The 23402-nt window shown below is 38.0% G+C and overlaps 1 protein-coding gene across 1 annotated transcript in view; it reads left to right on the top strand.

Annotated features, from left to right (window-relative positions):
* TRDN (triadin) overlaps window positions 1-23402 on the top strand; it is a gene marked incomplete at its 3' end in the record, with an annotated part of 647190 nt that overhangs the window by 481154 nt on the left and 142634 nt on the right. Inside the window, exons 27-28 of the mRNA XM_082250910.1 lie at window positions 18845-18892; window positions 23247-23273. Of these exons, the coding sequence (XP_082107036.1) occupies window positions 18845-18892; window positions 23247-23273 (75 nt within the window). The remainder of the gene's footprint in view (window positions 1-18844; window positions 18893-23246; window positions 23274-23402) is intronic.

Raw genomic sequence — 23402 nt, 5'->3', positions numbered from 1 at the left:
CTAGAGTCTATGACCTATTGTTAAGGACTTCAGAAAATGCACGGTTATCATGTTTAGATAAGTGGGAAAGGGATTTGAATCGTACATTTACACAGAAACAGGAGCAGGTTATGTATAATCTTGCACTGAAAATTCCTGTCTGTACCACAACCCAAGAAACCAATTATAAAATTTTGGTAAGATGGTACCGTGTCCCTTCTCTTCTCCATAAATACTACTCACATGTCTCAGATAGCTGCTGGAGATGTGGAGAAGAGTCGGGAACACTCCTACATATTTTTTGGACTTGCCCCAAACTAAGAGAATTTTGGGAGGCTGTCCGAGAACTGGCACAGGAATTTACGGACTTTGAGATTCCAATGGACCCAGCTCTGTTTCTATTGCATGTTTCGGATACCCCTATGAGAGGATATAAAACGTCAGTTGTATATCATATATTAAATGCAGCCAAATCATGCATTCCACTGAGATGGAGATCTCAGTCACCACCTACTATTAGGGACTGTATATGTAAAATTGAAGATACTAACAAAATGGAAGATTTACGATTCACAAGACTACATAAAAAAGGAATGTATGAGAAGACTTGGGGCTCTTGGAACTCCTTCATCCTCTCAGAGAGAGGACGAAACATGCTTAGTCAGGGGAAAGCTCAAGTTTGAAATCTACAGGCGGGTGCATGGGAGAATAACAATTTGCATATCTATAACCCCCTTCCCCATTAAATGGGGTTCGGGGTGTCTCCTTTTTTTTTTTTTTTTTTTTTTTTTTTTTTTTCTATCTTTCTTTTCTTGCCCCTTTTTTTTTTTTCTTTCTTTCTATTATAAAGGGGAGGGGAGGATGGGGGGGGGGAGGGAGGAGGAGGGGAAGGGAGGGAGGAGGAGGGGAAGGGAGGGAAGGAAAAAAAAAAAAGGGAGAAAGAGAGAGGAGAGAAAAAGGAAGGCATAATGAACAATATTATCAATGCAGGAATTGTATAGCTTATTTTATTATTTTTGAAAATTTGGTATGTCAGATTGCATAATGAAGGACAATATCTTCGTATCCTGCTGATATAGATATACTGTTATTGAGCGTTTATATGCCTATCTTCTGTTTTTGTTTCTGAGAGAGACATGACTGATTGTTGATGACTATGTATTGATGTAATTACTTTGATGTGAAATGTCAGTTTCTTTTTGTTTTTGTTTTTCTCTTTCTTGAATGAATAAATAAAATATTGGAAAAAAAAAAAGAAATGAATACGTATACCAGTGTTTCTCAATCAGGGTTAGGTGGGACCCTAGGGTTCCTCCAGAGGTTGCTAGGGGTTCCTTGAGCAAAGGGCCGTTTCTGCCTCTCAGATAAGTTCCCCCTGACACCATTGATCTTTTTAGCTATCTGGAAGAAGGTAATTCTTTCCAGTGTCCACAAGTGTAAGGAGCATTTATCCCACTGACCATCACACTAATGTATCATGGGCTGTAAATATAGTCATTTTTAGCAGGGGTTCCCTGAGACCTGAGAAATATTTTAAGGGTTCCTCTGTGTTGAAATGGTTGAGAAAGGCTGACGTATACTGTTTTTTTTTTTTTTTAGGACAAAAAACACGGCTTATTTTTAGTGATATTGTCTGATTTGTCTTACAAAATATTTTTTATTTGTTAGGCAATCCATGGACAACGAAAAAATAAATAACAAAACTAAAAGAACACACTTTTTTCTACACTGATCAATGTTACTGTAGATAAAAGTATACATTTTATTCTAGAATTAAACTAAAACTATGATTGAAGCTATGGTACAAAGCATTAGAAAGTTATTTACAAATAAAAAAAAAAATTTTTTTTTTCAATTTTGTTATTTTCTATATTGCAACGCAAAATAAGTTACAAACAAAATAAGATTAAAAGTTATTGATTGAAAAAAATAAACAAAAAATCATAGCAGAAGAAGTTAATTAGGGGTAAACCAAGGGCTAATATGCGCTTAAATGGGAAACAAATAAAGGTGACTTGTTTTATTTAGTCAGTTTGCTTTGACAGACATCATATGAAAAAGTAACGATGTAAATGTATTTCTCTTTTTCGCATTTGTTTATTAACACTGCAAGGCTGTCTGTTAATAGCAGCAGCTTCTACAGCTTCTGTACTTACACAGCAAATCATGGCTATTATTTTGACAGTTGTGAATTGCCAGTAAGTATGAGTAGGGTGCAAGGGGGGCAGAAGGTTGTGTTCTAAGTGCTCTGTATACTTTGGTGAATTTTTTTAGACATATGTTGTATTCCCAATATCCACAACTGGTTAACATCAATTATATTATCCACGTTTATTGCTCAAGCTGCCTTAACTGCCTGCCGACTGTAATTATACTGAGAGAGGGAAGCAGTTACAGGCATTGTCATAGACATGTACATGACTGGCCTTCTTCTGGGTTTGCATGCATGTACAGCCTACCCATGCTGTATTTGGACACAGCATAAGTTTGGAAGAATTCCGCCAATGGTTTCAGCTGAAACCTGCTGATTTGCTGTGTCCAATCACACAAAGAGTTCTGTGTTTACAAACACACAGAATTCTGTGTACATAGGAACAGCGATCTGACTGTTTATTCCCCCTGAAAAGCGGGGAGAAAAAAACAACCAAATTAGTAAGTAAAAGCAGCACACATTACACACACATTACACTTGTTAGACACACAGTTAACCCATTGATTGCCCTTAAATGTTAACCCCTTACCAGCCAGTGTCATTAGTACAGTGTCAGTGCACAGTACTATCACTGATCACTGTATTAGTGTCACTAGCAATGTCAGTGTCAGTTAGTGACCCTCCAAGCCAGTGTCTGTAAGTGCCAGACTTCCCTACCCTAATACTGTCCTACTATAAGTCGGTAAGCCCTGCCATTACAGCATAGTATCTAAAGCTGTGTAAATTCCAGTATATACAGTATACCATAGTTTGGAGATTCTATAACACAAACCAATTAATATACACCTACAGAGATTTTTTTTTAACCGAAAACATGTTGCAGAATACATTTTGGCCTAATTTTCAAGTGAATTATTTTTTTTAAATTTATATAACAGAAAGTAGAAAATATATATGTTTTTTTACAATGTTTGGTATGTTTTCATTTATATAATAAAAATAAAAAAAACATAGTGGTGATCAAATATCACCAAAAGAAAGCTCTACTTTTGTGAAAAAAAACAAAAAATTATATATTTTTTGCATGGCCACACAATTGCCAGTAAGTAGCACAGTGCTGAAAAGCAAAAAAATCCCCAGTCATGAAGGGGTAAAACCACCCGAAGATCAAATTATATCTAAAGTCATTTTTTTTCTTTTAATTTTGGCTAGAATGTAATGGTTAAAGCCCTGGTTAGTTTTTTTATTCCGGTTGTCTGATTTTCCTTCCTGCCCTAGAGACACAGGAAATTAAAGGAAATCTTTCCAAAGTTAGAAGAAAATCCTCTTAGACAGCTGTTAATAGAACAGGTGTCACTATTAAAAGATTTAACCTCACTTATTTTATTGGTGACAACTTTACAGCTTTTAGATTTCTTTTTATCTGCCTCAAAAACAATGGTAATTAGTTATTATAATAGGTGAATCTCCTCAGCGGGGTCACAGATAATAAGCAATAAAAATCTGGTATAATAACACTTCCATTTTGTACAAAAGTAAATAAAAAGGTCATGAAACAATTTGATAAATATTTTATATACAAACTGTTAGGCATGTCTATGTCCGTATGCACATAACTGACTTAAAGGTGTACATCTGTAAAAAGAAAAATCAGTACATCTCTGCAATACATATGCGCATTTCCCCATGTTCTTGCACTTTATGAGCACTGTACTGAGCTCCAAAGGTCCTGTTTGGACTGATAAAGCAGTGTCACTGTTGCACTAATATCCCAAGCTGTGCTGATAGCCCTACCAAGTTCTCTTTTGATGGACTACAGAATACCACTTCTTTTAGCATAAGGGGGAGGTGTTTTGTAGTCAAGCAGGGGAGTTGATACCACAGCTTGGAATTTCAGTGTAGCAGAAGCAGAGTTGTAAGATAAAACGGAAAATTAGATGGATGCTGAATTTCTTGCAAATCAGCATGTATTTTCCTGCATGTGCATCATTTGTAAAGTGACAAAACATAAAGGAATGTGCATGTATTGAAAATATTACAAATTGTATGCGGAATTGCTGCAATTCCCTTAAAGACTATAGGAGATAGACAATTGTAGTATTGAATATAAAAAGAAAAAATATTATTATATAAACATAAAATTGTTTAAAAAAAATACAAGTGTACAATCATGAACATCCCACATTGGGCAATATCTAAAACCAACAAATGGTACCCATTAGATATCATATATGGAGATTTTCCAATAATACTGCCACCTGATAAGTAGTAAAGGCCTATACTACTTATCAGGCGGCAGTATTATTGGGAAATTAATATATGATATCTAATGGGTACCATTTGTTGGTATTTTTTATACAATTTTATATTTATATAATAAAATTATTTATTTTTATATTCAGTACTACAATGGTCTGTGTCCTATAGACCTTGAGGGGTAGTATTGCAGCAATTCTGCATACAATTTGTAATTTTTATTGAACTGGACAGGACAGACTTTGTTTTTTTTTTTTATATTATAATCTCATGCACACTATAATACCTCATCTCAACAAACAGCATGTATTAGAAATATGTACTAATTACCTTTTTTTTTTATTTTGCCAAGACATACACTTTAATAGACAACTCAGTATAAGTGGTCTCTAGGGGCTGTTATGCTGTCTATTTATGTATGCATTGTAGAGTATCCATCTTTTTAAAACAGAACAGTGTCAACATACATTAATATAATTTAATTTCATATCTTTGGTCACAGAACGCAAGACTATTAAAGGAAAAAGTAAGAAACAGCTGTTTGAAACATTTCGCAGCCCTTGCTGAGGCTATATATGTGCTTCCTATATTTGTCTTCGGCATATACTGTGCTTTAAAGTAGAACTATGGGCAAAACTTTTTTTTTTCATTTTGGATAGAGCAAGGGAGGGTGATTTTTTTGCCATTTGTGTCTCATTGCAGAGATTTGCCTTCACTTTCTGTCCCAAGAAGTGAGAGGAAATCCCTGAAAATTAAAGGAATTCTTTGCGGATCCCTTGGTCACCAGAACTAGTGTCCCCATTGGAAGATTTCCCTTCTATTAGTTTTCTGGGTACAACCTATAATTTGGGGTTTTCTTTTTACTTTTACTTTTACTTTCAATAATAATGGTAAACAGGACAAATAGAGAGGGTGAATATCCGTAACTGGGGCACAGACAGCAATAAAAATTGATATATGTTCTAATCTCTCTCCACTCTATCCAAAACTAAAAAAAAAGTTTTGCCTTTAGCTACACTTTACGTAAATTAGGAGTAATATATGCCTACAGTGTGTGACAATGTTGTGGTTTGCTTGCTTGGTAATATGCACCCTGACATTAGTTATGCTTTTTATTGCATTCTTCGCAACCTGCTGCACCAGAACATCTTACCTGCAGTGCAAACAAACTTATGGCTGGCAAGCATTCCTGTAATTGGTTTGGGTTAAGGAATGATATCAGTAACACTGGATCAGTAATTCAACCCAGGAGCTTTCCAATGCACTAGTCCTCTGGACTAGAATCTAGAATCATTCCGTTCTAAAATTATTATTTTAAACCTTCTATCTTAAATCAAAGCAAAACCTTCATTACCAGTATTACTTTTTATTCATGATTTTCGTATTAATTTTATGTTATGTATACCCCAGTAGATACTAGAATTCAGACCTATTTTTGAGCTAGAGTAATTTTTTAGGCTATGTGTATGGCTAGCTATTCTTTATCGACATTAAAAATGTGAAGCCACACATGTCACAACTATTATTATTCCTTGTCTCAAAAAACAATAGATCTATTTTGTTTTTTGTAAAGTTTAGAAATTTGTCTAACTTGTAGGGCTGATTTTTTTTTCCAGTATATACTGCTTTTTTAACCACCTCCCACCCGGGCCATTGTAGATATACGGCTGGGTGGGAGTCTCGTCCTTCTGAATGGACGTTCCGGAACGTCCTTCAGAAGGAGAGAGATCGCGCCGCCGCGGTCGCGCGCAGCGGCGCGATCTCAATGTGCCTGTGTCCCTAGGACACAGAGCAACAAGACTCGGCAGGAGGGCCCTGTGATTGGCCCTCCTGATCACATGACGGCTGTGTCCAATCACCGCCGTCATGTAATGTCAATACAGCCGTTGTAACGGCTTCGATCTCTTCTCCTCCTGACAGATCCTGTCAGTGAGGAGAAGAGCAGAGGATCGATTCTGCAGCCGGGGTGATCAGTGAGTATTTCTGATTACTCACTGATCACAGGGGGGGGGGTCTGTGCTGGTAATCAGATGATTGATTACCAGTGCAGCCCTGGGGGGAGGGGGTGCCACTAGAGCCACCAGGGATGCCCACCCATGACCACCAGGGATGCCCACCATGGCCACCAGGGATGGCAAGCAGGGCTCAGAGAGCCTGCCAGTGGTGCCCCCCTATCAGTGCTGCCCACCAATGCCATCTATCAGTGCTGCCCACCAGTGCCCGTTATTGCCATCTATCAGTGCCGCCCACCAGTGCCCATTATTGCCCACCAGTGCTGCCTATCAGTGCCCATCAGTGCCCCCCATCAGTGCCGATCAGTCCCGCCCATCAGTGCCACCTATCAGTGCCCATCAGTGCCGCCTATCAGTGCCCATCAGTGCCGCCGATCAGTCCCCATCAGTGCTGCCTATCAGTGCCCACCAATGCTGCATATCAGTGCTATCTATCAGTGCCACATATCAGTGCCCATCAGTGCTGCATATCAGTGCTACCTATCAGTGCCCATCAGTGCTGCATATCAGTGCCACCCCATCAGTGCCACCCCATCAGTGTCTCCTCATAAGTGCCTGTCAGTGCAGCGTCATCGGTGCTCATCAGTGCAGGAAAAAACGTATCCATTTACAAACTTTTATAACCTAAACAAAAAAACTTTTTTTTTTCTTTAAACTTTTCGGTCTTTTTTTATTTGTGCACCAAAAAAGAAAAAACCTGGCGGTGATCAAATACCACCAAAAGAAAGCTCTATTTGTGGGGAAAAAATGACACAAATTTGGTTTAGGTACAGTGTTGCATGAGCGCGCAATTGTCATTCAAAATGCAACAGCGCTAAAAGCTGAAAATTGGTCTGGGAAGGAAGGGGGTTTAAGTGCCCAGTATTGAGGTGGTTAATATATTGATTGTGGGCATAAAAGTTTCTTCTTCAATCTTCTGAAGTCATGGTTATAATCACTTCCAATTGCATCAGCTCGCTAGCAACACAAGCTGAAATGCTGCTTTGGCTGGCCCCAGGGTCTTTTCATACCTGAGCATATGTAGTAATGAATGGTTATGATAGTTATGCACAATTGCAAAAACTTTTTTATGTCTATGTGTATGTTTTGGCGCATTTTAGGCACATTAGAATTTTTATTTTTTAAATGAAGGAACAACATTTAAAAATATAGTTTTTCCATGGTGCGGTTGTGCAAAAAAAATCGCAGAAAATCTCTGATACATGTCATTTTTTGGACTTACCACTAATTTGAATAGGTCTGCTGAACACACATCAGTGCAGAAAAAATGTACAAAATCCTATTTTTAAATACATGCTGAGCTAAAAAAAAGTTTCTTAAAGTTACTGTATTTGTTGTGCAGTAAAACACATGTTGACATGAACAACCCTTTATAACAGACTTATGGTAAAATGTAAGATGTAAACATGTTTAACATTCTGATATCTTAAAGAGAGGCTACAGTCATTTTTATGTTTATTCAGTCAGCAACTACAAAAAGTGTATAATAAACACACACTCACCTGTCCCATGGTCCAGCGATGTGGCCACCTGAGCCATCACTGGTCTCTCTGTTCTCTCCTTGGTGCTTGCATTATAATTGTGGGCACCCGGCTGTGATAGCTTGTGGCTTTACAGCCGGATGTGCACTGCGCATTTGTGAGTCGCACTGCGTGTTCTGAATGGTCTGGCAGTCATCTTGGAACTGTAACGTGTCCCAGATGACTACAGAAAGGGAGGGGGAGAGGAGAACTTCCGCTTGGATTGCCTAGACGACAGGTCCCCACCCTCCCCCCCAAAAAAAAATAACAAGCCAAAAGTTGCAGGGGGGGGGAGTACTAAAAGCAGAATTAGAATTTCCCCTTTTGAGTGGAGCTCCGCTTTAAGCTTTTTTCAGACCTGTTTGCCACTTGTAATGAATAATTTACCTGTGATGTTTCTACATATATCTCAATGACCATCCCTGCTTTGTCTTAAGTTCTTAATTGCTGCACCAAATTAAAAAATTGTTATCCAAATGGATAATGAAACTGGAGGTAATTAAGATCAACTCTAACTTAGCAGACATTGGCAGGAAGAGTGCCTGTCTCTGTATGCTGTGTAGCAGAGGGAATATTTTCTGCCCCTCCCTTTCTTACCTGTCACTGGTTGTTAACACCTTCCCACCCAGCCTATAAGAGATTTACGGCAGAGTGGGCCTTTTGTCCTTCTGAGTGACATGCTCTCTGAAGGTTTCCGTGGGGCCGTGCAGCAGTGCGATCTCTTGCCAGCTGTATCCACCAGACACAGCCAAAGACTGATCACTATACTGCCCCACTGCCAGTGTCATGTGATTTCTATGACCAATCACAGCAGATCACATGGCAATTGTGAACAATGGATGTCTTCCTTTCATGCAATCCATTGTACACAATTGTGTTGCTAGCTGGAATTGGTCACAATGATCCCATGGTACAGACAGGGCCACTCACAGCCCTTCTAAACTATTTGATTAGCTTTGGCCAATCACAGCTAATCACAACAAAATATACTGAATGAAGCAGTTTAATTCAGTAAAAATGGTTACTTAACCACTTTAAAACTGGAAGTATTTGCCCCCTTAATGACCAGGCCCTATTTTGCGATTCGGCACTGCGTTATTTAATGAACAATTGTGTGGTCATGCAATGCTGTACCCAAATAAAATTGATGTAATTTTTTTCCCCACAAATAAACCTTTCTTTTGGTGGTATTTGATCACCTGTGTGTTTTTTATTTTTTGCGCTATAAACAAAAAAAGAGCGACAATTTTGAAAAAAAAAAAAAAAAATTTCACATTCTGCTATATGACATTCTAAAAAAATAAAAAATAAAAATCCCAATTTTTTAACATTTTAGGTCAATTAATTTTCTGCCACATATTTTTGGTAAAAAAATTGCAATAAGCGTATTTTGATTGGTTTGCGCAAAAGGTATCGCATCTACTAACTATGGGAAAGATTTATGTCATTTTTATTGTTTTTTTTTTTTACTAGTAATGGCGGCGATCTGCGATTTTTTGCGGGACTGCGACATTGCAGCAGACAGACCCCTAACTGACATTTTTTACACTTTTGGGGGGTACCAGTGGCATTACTACAGTAATCAGTGCTAAAAATATGCACTGTTATTGTAATAATGACACTTGCAGAGAATGGGGTTAATCCTATGGGTGATCAATGGGTTAAATGTGAGCCTAGGGGAGTGATTCGAACTGTGGCAAGTGGGGGCGTGGTTTGTGAAATGACCATAGAGACATGTGATCCTATATAGCAAGATCACATGAGCTCTGTGATTATTTCAGGGAGAAGAACAGTCGGCTGTGTTTACAACAGCCAACTGTCCTTCTCTCTCAGCGGGTACAACAGCCGACCGTCCTTCTCTCTCAGCAGGGAACGATTGCTGGTGTCAGGCGGCAATCGGAGCCGCCTGACCCATGCATCGGCTTCCTCGCTGCCGAGTGGGGGTTGTACGCTTGCCCCTAGCTTCCCGTGCGCGACTGACGTCTACGTCGGTTTGCACAGGAGAGCCACCCTGCTGCAGTAAAAAGGCAGCGGGTGGTCAGGAAGTGGTTAATTAAGTCCATTGGTATAAGTAATCATAATGTATAAAATAATAATTTTCCTACAGACTAAAAAATAAATACTGATTTGGATTTTTTCACCAAGGAAATGTAGCAGAATATATTTGACCTACATTTTTGAAGAAAGGTTAGTTATTTGAAACATTTTATACCAGAAACTAAGATTTTTTTTGTTTATTTAGGCAATTATTAAACCCAATGATAATTAAATACCACCAAAATAAAGCTCTGTTGGTGTGAAAAAAAAAATGCTAAAAAAAATGTATTTTGAGTACAGTGTTGCATGACCGGGCAATTGTCATTCAATGTGTGACAGCGCTGAAAGCTGAAAATGGATCTGGGCAAGAAGGGAGTAAAAGTACCCGGTATTGAAGTGCTTAAGGATGCTGCCAGCTATACAGCCAATAGTCTTCTAGTAACTGGGGATGTTGACAGTGGGTAGAGCCTGAAGGACAAGCTGGGACACTAGTTCTCCCTCTGGTCCATCCTTTCATTGTTATTGATAGCTGACAGTAGGTTGATTTTATAGCCCATACAAGCTGTCTATTGCCTATGGATCCACCTACTGCTTGCTGTCAATCACAAGAGGAGTGGACCTGATTGAGAACTAGCATCTGTGACTCATCATTAGGTTCTACCCATCCAGCTTTAAAACTCCATAGTGCTGTTTATGTGACAACTACAGTGGCAGGATAAAGCTCAGCTGCTCTGAGTCTCTGCCCCATCTTTTTACAATGGGGACATTCATTTGTGAACCAAACCAAAATTTCTTGAGATATATTAGAACTCTGAAAAGTGACTTAGACAGTCTCTTCTGCAATTAAAATCCTCTTTTTTACGTTGTTATTTAAAGCTCCACTTTAAGGAGTTTAAAAGAAAAATGCAATATATTGCAAATGATTTGGGTAGATAGAAATACATTAATCTTTATAGAGTCCTGGTTGTCAAGCATTTGCCTGTAATGATGTGCAATGCTTGTTAGTAGCAAGTTAGCACTGTAAGTAGAAGCCTTTCTGTTTTTCATAACTTTTTAGCTATAAAGTTATATCCATTAGGTTACAAAATACTGACATACAGTATATTGAGTGAAAATAGATAGATAGATAGATAGATAGATAGATAGATAGATAGATAGATAGATAGATAGATAGATAGATAGATAGATAGATAGATAGATAGATAGATAGATAGATAGATAGATAGATAGATAGATAGATAGATAGATAGATAGATAGATAGATAGATAGATAGATAGATAGATAGATAGATAGATAGATAGATAGATAGATAGATAGATAGATAGATAGATAGATAGATAGATAGATAGATAGATAGATAGATAGATAGATTTAGATAGATGATATTGCACTCCTAAACTGTAAATATACTGTTTGTTTGTTATAATAGCTTTTCATTTCAAGTGTCTGATATCTTAAACAATACAGCAAGCATTTTGTTGTGCATTTTATAAATATTTCATTCATGTTTCTCTAAAGAAAGTTTAATTAAAGCTAAGTATGTATTTTTAATTATGCTAAAGAAATGGCTAAAAAACTAGTTTACAAAAGAAAAATAGCATTAAACTGTGGAGCTAACCACACATGAGAAGCCATTGCCATCTAGTGTACAATTTATATATTACACAAGGATTTTTATTGAGTGTAAATACACAGTATATTGTTAAGCACAGAAAAAGGAAAAATATATTTCTAGCTATTACATTTGATGAATAATGATCAAAATTGGTTCTTATTTAAGATGTTTATTTTGTTAGGTGGTTTTTATGTAGGTTTACACTAGTACATTATGATAACCTTTATTTCCCTTCCCTTTGTGCCTATTTTCCTTGTGCATGTGTGTAGTATAGTTCTCTTATTTTTAGAGCAGCTTTTCGATGAGAAACTGTGGAATAGTTTTTATTTAGGCAAGAGTCCTTTGTAGTACACAAATTTGCCAATTTTATTTTACCTAAAAAAACAGAATTATATATAAATATATAAACAAAGACTCCAGCAGTCTAAACACTCAGGCTCGGTTCACATTTGTGCGATGCGGGAACACTGCGAATATGCAGCGTGATCCCGCATCGCATCCGCACATCTGGTATTTCACACTGCCATATGCGATATGCAGGGGGTGTCAATTAAATGTTAACGATACCCCCAGTTTGATCGCATATCGCAGTGCGATCTGCAAGTTCGCACAGAATCAGATCGCTCAAGTGTGAACCACTGTGCGATCCGATTCTAATGCGGCTCAAAAAATGCCTCATGTGCGTGTTTGGTGCGGATACAATGCAAATTCAGCCATACAAAGTGTATGGCTGAAATTCGCACCGCACATGAGATCGCATATAATTTAGGAGCAGTGCGCTCCGAATTACATGCGATCAGCGCATCTGCACAAGTGTGAACCGGCTCTCAACCTCACTAACAATGAATCACAAAAAATAAATGGGAAACATCAGTAATTGTGACATTGTGAGGTTGATTTAAAAAAACTAGAGAGTGCAAAATCTTGTGCAGCTGTACATGGTAGCCAATAAGCTTCTAACTTCAACTTGTTCAATTAGGCTTCAACAAAAAATACTGATTTTGGAAGCTGATTGTTTTTCATGCAGAGCTACACCAGATTTTGCACTCTTCAGTTTTAGTTATTCCACCCCTATGTAGGTAACACAAAAGCATAATTCACACATCTGTTGATTATGAAGAATGAAGCAATACTCATTAACGTGCCTATAGCATTTATGATATGTTTATGCCATGTTTTCATTGTGTTTATGAAGTGTTGAAAAAGCTTCAAGGATGCTTTTAAAATGCCCATAAAAGTGTTGTTTTACTAGTGGGAAGTGCTCAAAGGAGAAGTGATGTAGAAGATATTACCTACTTTGAGGCGTGGTTAAGTTGTAGTGTGATCGCAGACGTTTTTGTGAATTTGGTAAATTTGGTAAATTTAGTTCAGCTCTTCAGGGGTTGATTGACTAGGGCTGCTCGGTGTTTCACAGGCTGCTGTACTGTTACTTCCCCCTGTACTCTAGAGGCTTCTAGAAGTATAGTGGGAGGAAATCTCAGCCAATCCCTTGGGAGATGTGTCCAGAAGCTGGGGAGAGAATCCATAAATAGTCTGAGGCATGGGAACCAGGGTGCAATGTTCCTGGGTCCAGTCTTTCTCTTCCCCCTCTTTCTTGAAAGAGCTTTGAGGAAGACACTGAGGTTGCAGCTAGGCTTTTCTGGGGGTGCTTATTTGCATATCTTCTGTATGTCCAGGGATCATGTTGGGTCAGGAGGAAACTCACTAGAGAAAGCCAGGAGAATGTTGGTGGGAAAGAGTCCAATTGTCCTATGGTGGTGGGAGTTTACATCTCCCTCACTGGAAAGAGCCTGGTGGATATCAGCAGGAGGCAACCGGTGATCCTGTGGCTAAGTGAGTAGATGACCCTTAAAGCTGAAGGAAAGTGACTTTGTGTAGCGTTTGACTCTTGAGGGAGTACAGATCAACAACAGCATTAGAAATCCTGTGGGATATACAGTTTGTGAAGTGCAGCTAGGATTCCTCAGATTGTTCAGTTTGCAGTGTATCTGGGTATCCCTCGCTCCCTATCACTATCAAAGTTCACCGTTCCTAATAAAAAACAGAAAAATAACTCCTAGACTGTTTTCTGAGTCAATGGAAGAATGAAGGAAATTATGTGAGCCAGGCTGTGTGTGTTCAGTGGCCCCTTAGGAGTGTACTACATCTGCCAGATGGATTCATATACTTTGATCTCTTTCACACTTAGCCTGGTCCCGCTCAACTTTGCTCAAACAAAATGCTCCTGCCTGGCACTGTTGGTCTTGTCACTGGCCTTGGTGTGTCTGTCCGCACACAGAAGCAAATAGTGTTACCACATGGCTCCTCTGTGCAAACAGGAAGTGGATGTAGCTTCTCTTTCCTAATTCTCTGTTATTTCCCAGTGCATTCTGGGATACAGAAACCTCCACTGCCCCTCTCCCAAGGCCCAGCTAACACTTTATAAATGCTTCACAAACGCACCATACATGTTCTAGGTGCTGTTAAGTTGCAATTATAGAGCACTGCCATTGAAATCAAGTGAGGCAGCTGAAAAGCATTAATGCCTCAAGTGTAAACAGAACTGTGTGGTGCCATTGTAATATTCCTGGCAAGCCTGGAAGGATAATTATGAGGCTTTATAAACATGGAATAAATGCTGCATAAACACAGGCGCATTTGTGAATGAGCCTAAAGGCAAATTTGGCAATACCTGTTCGGAAACAGTATGTGGGCAGCACAATATCAGTTGTGACAACACATGGGCAACAAAACAATTCTAACTTTGAACATCCCAAATACACTCAGCTCTCTCCAAACCCTCTCATGGTAGGGAGAGACAAATGTTTACACATCTGCCTCTATCAGTCATTATTGAACATGGAGTTACCGAGTGCATTTAAAAAAATGTAACAAACAGACGAATCCTTTATTAACTGCAGCACTATAGTAAGCATAGTTTCCTTCTCTATAGCAGTACACAAAGTATAACAGGAACAGGTGATAGCACTTGCATTACATTGGGTTGTCAGTGCTCATGTCAGAGATTTGTTAAGACTGCTTTAACACATTCGGGCAGGCTTATTCAATCCAGTTTTGTTTGTGTAAGACAACGTTAATGCTGTAAGTACTGTTGCTCTAATTTTTCATACATATCACTTCAAATGTAGAACCATATGCAGTTTGTGGGGCTGTTTTGAACACTTGTCACCTTTTTGGTCCCTAAAAATGCAGTCATTTCATTTTTATGGTTATTAAAAACATGTTCTACATATGTCACAACTAGAGCTGCACGTTCATGCTCCTACAAGAAAAACTGTCAAGGAAATGGCAGCTCAGAGGAAAAATGTATGAGGCAACTTCATAGATTTGTTCCAGACATCTGCTAACTCTTGTACTCATTATCTGACATCACTTTGTACACTTTGTACTGTACAAGAACACATTTGTAAGTGCATTTGAGCTACTCAAGCTCATCAGATACTTCTTTGCATTTTAGTCAGTCTTCTTACTGCCTTATTATAATTCATAACAGGAAGTCTAATTTTAACAGTCATTGCCGTTTATCATAAAAAGCCTGAACATGACACTTAACCATTATAGTTCTCAAGAATACATTTGGATAACGAGTGGTTTAAGCCTGTTTTGCCAAAGTGCAAATTTTATCTTTGTGTGTATTGTAACCATTGGCATGGACATTTTAATCTTGTAGAAGAGAGAAGGGAACGGTGGGACTTTAAATGAGAGATGTGACACAGCTGATTAAATTGATACACAATACCATATTCTTTTTGTTACATAAAGTACATAAAGTACACGTGAAAAACATGAAATGTTAGAAGATAAAAAAACTGTAGATGTGAGCTGATAAGCATACCCCAAGTACAGGTTATATAAAAACCAAAATTGCACAAAATTCCATGAAATGCTTAGATTATAAAATGCATGATATAATATCTGCATCAAACAGACTCAACGCATTTTGTGGACTATTTTCCACTTCCTCAGAAGCAGGTGTATGATGTGTATCTGCAAAAAAAAAAAAATATATATATATATATATATATATATATATATATATATATATATATATATATACATATACAGTGCCTTGCGAAAGTATTCGGCCCCCTTGAACTTTGCGACCTTTTGCCACATTTCAGGCTTCAAACATAAAGATATAAAACTGTATTTTTTTGTGAAGAATCAACAAGTGGGACACAATCATGAAGTGGAATGAAATTTATTGGATATTTCAAACTTTTTTAACAAATAAAAAACTGAAAAATTGGGCGTGCAAAATTATTTAGCCCCCTTAAGTTAATACTTTGTAGCGCCCCCTTTTGCTGCGATTACAGCTGTAAGTCACTTGGGGTATGTCTCTATCAGTTTTGCACATCGAGAGACTGAAATTTTTGCCCATTCCTCCTTGCAAAACAGCTCAAGATCAGTGAGGTTGGATGGAGAGCGTTTGTGAACAGCAGTTTTCAGTTCTGTCCACAGATTCTCGATTGGATTCAGGTCTGGACTTTGACTTGGCCATTCTAACACCTGGATATGTTTATTTGTGAACCATTCCATTGTAGATTTTGCTTTATGTTTTGGATCATTGTCTTTTTGGAAGACAAATCTCTGTCCCAGTCTCAGGTCTTTTGCAGACTCCATCAGGTTGTCTTCCAGAATGGTCCTGTATTTGGCTCCATCCATCTTCCCATCAATTTTAACCATCTTCCCTGTCCCTGCTGAAGAAAAGCAGGCCCAAACCATGATGCTGCCACCACCATGTTTGACAGTGGGGAGTGTGTATAGGGGGATGAGCTGTGTTGCTTTTATGCAAAAAATAACATTTGGATTGTTGCCAAAAAGTTTGATTTTGGTTTCATCTGACCAGAGCACCTTCTTCCACATGTTTGGTGTGTCTCCCAGATGGCTTGTGGCAAACTTTAAACGACACTTTTTATGATTATCTTTAAGAAATGAATTTCTTCTTGCCACTCTTCCATAAAGGCCAGATTTGTGCAGTATATGACTGATTGTTGTCCTATGGACAGAGTCTCCCACCTCAGCTGTAGATCTCTGCAGCTCATCCAGAGTGATCATGGGCCTCTTGGCTGCATCTCTGATCAGTCTTCTCCTTGTATGAGCTGAAAGTTTAGAGGGACGGCCAGGTCTTCGTAGATTTGCAGTGGTCTGATACTCCTTCCATTTCATATTATCATTTGCACAGTGCTCCTTGGGATGTTTAAAGCTTGGGAAATCTTTTTGTATCCAAATCCGGCTTTAAACTTCTCCACAACAGTATCTTTGACCTGCCTGGTGTGTTTCTTGTTCTTCACATGATGCTCTCTGTGCTTTAAACGGACCTCTGAGACTATCACAGTGCAGGTGCATTTATACGGAGACTTGATTACACACAGGTGGTTTCTATTTATCATCATTAGTCATTTAGGTCAACACTGGATCATTCAGAGATCCTCACTGAACTTCTGGAGAGAGTTTGCTGCACTGAATGTAAAGGGGCTGAATAATTTTGCACGCCCAATTTTTCAGTTTTTTATTTGTTAACAAAGTTTGAAATATCCAATAAATGTCATTCCACTTCATGATTGTGTCCCACTTGTTGTTAATTCTTCACAAAAAATTACAGTTTTATATCTTTATGTTTGAAGCCTGAAATGTGGCAAAAGGTTGCAAAGTTCAAGGGGGCTGAATACTTTCGCAAGGCACTGTATATATATATATATATATATATATATATATATATATATATATAAATATATGTAAAAAATACTAATATGATCTAATGAATAAAAGGAGGGAGGGGAAGGGAGAGAAAACCATATCCCCAAACAACTTACAATCCAGCTCACATCTAGAAAACATTACATTAAAAGTCAGGGTTTAGCCCGAAATTCTCCATCCTTGGAGCTGAGGGAGCGCAAGCTGGGCAGTCAGGGCACACATACAACACACTCGAGAGAAGATGGGTTTTAGAGTTGTGGTTGACAATGATGCGTGCAGCAGCATCAAAAATTCCTATCAAAAATATATAGATATAATATTGAAAAGAAAAGGTAATCAGCGCAAATTTGTGCTATTCCCAAGGTAACTACAAAGTGCTAGTGTGCAAATTGAATAAATAGTTAATTCATATGTGAATTGTGTATATTATATATATTCTATAGTGCGTGGATTGTAACAAGATCAAAAGTGCACAGGTGCTTCAAAAATAATAAATTACTAAAATTGAAATACATAGTGCAATTGTGCAATATTGTCACAATAAAAATATCTATAAATTACGTGAATAAAAGTCCATCCATGAAATAAACTTCTGCACACACAAAGTGATAGTGCTTAAATATGTGTGAAGTGCCTTCCACCAATGACTCTGGCTGCATTGTGCGCTCAGTGAAGTATGTGAAAAAGTGCGCTGATTCAAATGTGGGTATGCTGCTACCTTAGAGTGAAAGTAAATATGATGGGTAGGTAGAAATCAGGTGCGCTAACCCAAAAAACATAACACAGCATATAAACATATACGTGGAAGTGATATAAACAAAGAGTATCAAGATAAATACAACAAGTATAAATCAAAAGGTGAGTCAAGTAAGATCACCAGTGTATCTCAAACAATAGTGTCCAAAAAAATGTGATAAACTGTCCAATTGATGATAAATCCAAAAATTCGTGCTGTAAACACAATATAACTCAGGAAGGTGCAAGCCTCGTGATAAAAAGGTTCAGCGTCCCACCACCAGCTTAGCTCCTTACCAAACGATGGAAATATAAGGGCATATGAGGATATCCCTGCTCCGGAGATCATGCAGCTACAAAAGGATTCCAAGACACCCAGGTGACACTATTACACACAGGTAGTATCTGGACTCTTACCGGACAACGCTAAGATGCAAGCCTGGAACTTATCCTTTAAAAGGGTCCTGTATGGAATCACTATAGGTGGATGGCTGGTAGGATCTCGGGTGTCTATTACCTCAACAGTAAGGGGACAGCCATAGTGCATTATCCAACAGTAATGTATTAAATCAAAGGAAAAGCACTTACAATATCGTAGACAATACTCATAGGGTTCCCTTGGAGATGAAGCAGGTCACGGTGGCCGCCTGCAGTGCGGACCACCATATTGGTCTAATCGTGATGACGCGGCGCCTCCTCTCTGACGCGTTTCCCCCAATTGGGCATCCACTGAGATAGTGGATAGTGGACCTATACAATACAATAAAGTATTTACAATACAATAAAGTATTTTTAATTTGGATAAGTTTCATTGTTTGTTTATGTTTATTTTTTTAGAACTGGAGATACCCAAAGAACATCCAATTGTTGTAGCAAAGAAGAAAGGTAAACCTCAGTTTTTACATTTAAAAAGTTACAAGAAATATTTACAGCATGTGCTGGAAATGTTAAAGAAAACTGTCAAGTTGTTGTGCTTGTGGCAATTTTGTGACTATATTTATAAAAGTAAAGCATATGCAACTGCATAGTCTAAAAAGCTAGGTATTTGGAAAAATACTTTTGGAATTAATATGAATTGGATAAAAGTGTCCTGTTTTTAGTCCCTCTAGTTTTAAGATTTTTCCCATTTGTGGACTGGACTTTACTAAAAATTCCACTCAGTCTGGGGATTTCACCTACCTAGGCCAAATTCAGGCAAGCTTTTAGTCCAGTATCAGTACCAGTACCGACAGATGCCAGATTCAGGTGGTTCTCACTACCACCACTTTAGGAAACCAAATCACTTTGGCTGTAGCAGATTCTCAAAGAATGAATCAAGTTCACAGATTTGGAAAATTGGCGACAACTAAGACCATCGATGAGCTGATGTATAGAGAGATGCCAGTGTTAAGAGTGGGACATTTTGTACCAGAAGCTGTCATGAATGTGATAGCTTTCTGCACAGATCTCTTCAGGATGAAGGCAACTGCCAGCTTCCTACCAACTGATGATTTATCTCTGGCCCTTTTCAACTACTGGCCTGGAGATTCCCTAGCTGAAATCCAAATGTCAACAAAGGGGGGATGTTCAATGACATCGTTACCCAAATTTTGTAATGCCCATATTTGGTCAATGATAAGTCACACTGGAGTCAGATCTTGTTATGGAGAGAGCTTTTTCAAAATAGTCGACTTTCAACGTACCCAAGGGTTTCTAGCTGGTAATTAAAATTATTTACAAATTGTATTCCAAATTATTTTAAAACCATGATGTGAAAAATTTAAAACAAGATGCAATAATATACTGTATGCCTCCCTCTTTATTAGTGGATCCCATACACTATATACTGTATCAGATAAGGATATGTTATCTTTTAAATTCTAAATAATTAAGCAGATGTTTTCCCAACCATGCTAAAGAAGCAGATCATCTTGTGAGACGTCAAAGTAATGGGGGGATCCCATGAGAACACCATGATTGCTTTATGAACATCAAGTTGTTTCTGGTGACATTAAATTGCTGTAAAATGTATATACAGTATGGGATTCCCTAATAAAGAGGGAGACATATATCACTGCATCATTTTTTTTATTTAACCTTCTATTTATTGAAACATTTTTTAAAAGATGTACATGTACAGTGTGTTACAGTGGAAAATGTTGTACACTCAAAGACATATCCAGCTGTAAAGAAGGATCTAAAAATCTTTACTCAATAAACTGTAGCTGTATTTGCTTTCAATACTTAATAATTTGCAGATGAAATAAAGGGCAGGAATTTGCTTTTCACATACTGTTGCAAACTGTCATTGATTGATTAGAGCATTTTAGGTTGATAAGGGTTATTACATGTGCTGGTTCGATTCATTCAAACTAAGAATTTGCTTTTGACATAAGTGGAAAATTAAAGTAATTCTTTAGTTCATTTTCTCAGTGAAAGATCTCAATGTCTTTAGGAGATCAAAATTCTGACACCAGCAATAAACTAATGAGTGAGTAACTGAAAATTTTAAAAAGAAAAAAATATGCTCTATCTGCCTCTCTTTGTTTTCAATAATATATAAAATGGGATAAGCATTTAACCACTTCTGGACCGAAAGATTTCCTCCCTTAATGACCAGGCCATTTTTTGTGTTTTGGCACTGCGTTAATTTAACGGACAATTGCGCGGTTGTGCGACGCTGTACCCAAATAAAATTGATGTCCTTTTTTTCCCACACATATAGCTTTCTTTTGGTGATATTTGATCACCTCTGTGATTTTATTTATTGCGCTATAAACAAAAAAGGAGGGACAATTTTGAAAAAAACAACAAAATTTTTCACTTTCTGCTATATACCATTCCCAATTAAAAAAATGTAAAAAGAAAAATTTTTCATCATTATAGGCCATTTTGTATTCTGCTACATATTTTTGGTAAAAAAAAAAATCACAATAAGCATATTTTGATTGGTTTGCGCAAAAGATATCGCATCTACAAACTAGGGGAAAGATTTATGTCATTTTTATTTATTTTAATTTTTTTTTAAACGTAGTAATGGTGGCGATCAGTAATTTTTAGTGGGACTGCAACATTGCGGTGGACATATCGGACACCTAACTGACATTTTTGCCTCTTTTGGGGGGACAGAGTGACATTAACGCAGTGATTAGTGCTAAAAATATGCACTGTTACTGTAATAATGACACTGGCAGGGAAGGGGTTAACACCAGGGGTGATCAAAGGGTTAAATGTAGGGGGGTGTTTTCTAACTGTGGGGGGGATAGGCTTATGGAATGAACACAGGGACCTTTGTTCCTAAATAGGAGAAACACAGGTGCCCTGTTTTGATTGCTGTACAGAGTATAACCGCGCTAAGCACAAAATACTGTATAAATTTGAACATTCTATACAGTAATATATATTAAGCAGCAGCTGTAGTGGGAAAAACGCTATAAGCAGAAATGTAAAAAGGAAAGCCGCGCTAAATATGAGGTGTAGATATAAATCTACCTGACAGGCAAATAAATGCACAACCAAAAAATGAATGAAATGAATATAAATGTCCCAAAATAGGATACAACAGTATCCAATTGCACCATTAAAGTTCCAAACAGCAACAGAAAAGATCTAGTGCAGAGTGCTGTGTTCAGGAAATAAATCCACCACTTTAAATAGTGACTTCCTCCAATATTTCTGTGACATGCTGGAGATATGCTATGCGCTTACCAGATCATGTATATACATCAGCATCCAGCTTAAATAAGGACATCAATGGGTATTGAGGTTCATGTAGTGCCTCTCACAGGATGGTCCACACAGTATACAGAGGTCCACGATATCCACCAAACACCATATATAGCCTCATCCAGATCGCAGAATACCCATCCCCAGGAAGACGTCATTTGTGACGAAACGCATAGGGAGGGCGTGCTGATGTCACCACGGTGTACCCGGAAGTCGGGCGGCAGCGTTCTATTGAACGGTTCCTATTGATGTTCTCTTAAATGTGAGTTGTTTTACCTTTGTTTCTTAATAAATTGTCTGTACATACTACACCATTGTGGCCCCCTTCTCTTACATATCCTCATGGGTATTCTGCGATCTGGATGAGGCTATATATGGTGTTTGGTGGACATCGTGGACCTCTGTATACTGTGTGGACCATCCTGTGAGAGGCACTACATGAGGCACTATATGTTTGGTGGATATCGTGGACCTCTGTATACTGTGTGGACCATCCTGTGAGAGGCACTACATGAACCTCAATACCCATTGATTCCCTTATTTAAGCTGGATGCTGATGTATATACATGATCTGGTAAGCGCATAGCGTATCTCCGGCATGTCACAGTAATATTGGAGGAAGTCACTATTTAAGGTGGTGGATTCATTTCCTGCACACAGCACTCTGCACTAGATCTTTTCTGTTGCTGTTTGGAACTTTATTGGTGCAATTGGACACTGTTGTGTCCTATTTTGGGACATTTATATTCATTTCATTCATTTTTTTGGTTGTGCATTTATTTGCCTGTCACGTAGATTTATATCTACACCTCATATTTAGTGTTTTTACATTTCTGCTTATACTGTTTTGATTGCTGACAGAACAATGGTTTGCTGTGTTTACAACAGCAGACCGCCGTTCTGCCTCCAAGGGGAGTGATCGTGAGTGCCCGGCGGCAATCGTTGTCACTGGCCCTGCAGATCAGCTTCCCCCACTGGTAAATGGGCGCGCCCCCACCATTGCTCCTGCGAAGCAACGTACGGGTAAGGCGTTTGGAATCTGCCGACCTGCCGCCATATATATGCGACGGCTGGACGGCAAGTGGTTAAAAGTTTGCATTTATTTATATTGTATGAATAAGGGTTAAGAATTCTTTTAAGGTTGTTTTGTTTTTTTTTTGTTTTTTACTCTCTATGTCCCCACTGGGGGAATTTTGCTTTATTTTTTTTTCCTGTGACTGATGGTGACCAGAACAGGAAGCTTGTTGAAATCTTCCCAATGAAAATAATAGTAATAACACTTTTTTCAGTTGAGTTCAAAAAGATTAGAATCTCTGACAGGTTTTTTTAGTGATGTTTGTGTCCCAGTTCAGAAAATTTCCCTTTAAATCCTGTCCTGCTGAAAGGTGGTTAGTAAGATGAAAAGTGTGTGAAGAAGCTTTTTGTCAAAATAGTAATATACCCTCAATATTGTTAGCCAAAGATGAAAAATAAAAAAATAAAAATAAAATATAAATAATTTTAGTATATGCAATTTAACATTTCTTCCCTGCAGGAATTGTTATCAAGCCAAAGAAAACAAGTATGTCAGTCAAGCTTAACAATGCTTTGATTCTTCTTATAGCTGAAGGCTTAGAAGTAACTAACAAAGCTATGCTGAACCTTTTTTAAGCTTTTTTCAGTCTTTAAATTCAATGCTTCATCTGCTTGT

The sequence above is a fragment of the Pelophylax lessonae genome, assembly GCF_965119305.1.
Source record: "Pelophylax lessonae genome assembly, chromosome: 3".
NCBI lineage: Eukaryota > Metazoa > Chordata > Amphibia > Anura > Ranidae > Pelophylax > Pelophylax lessonae.
The sequence above is the reverse complement of the archived record's forward strand: the minus strand, read 5'-3'. Positions and strand labels throughout refer to the sequence as shown.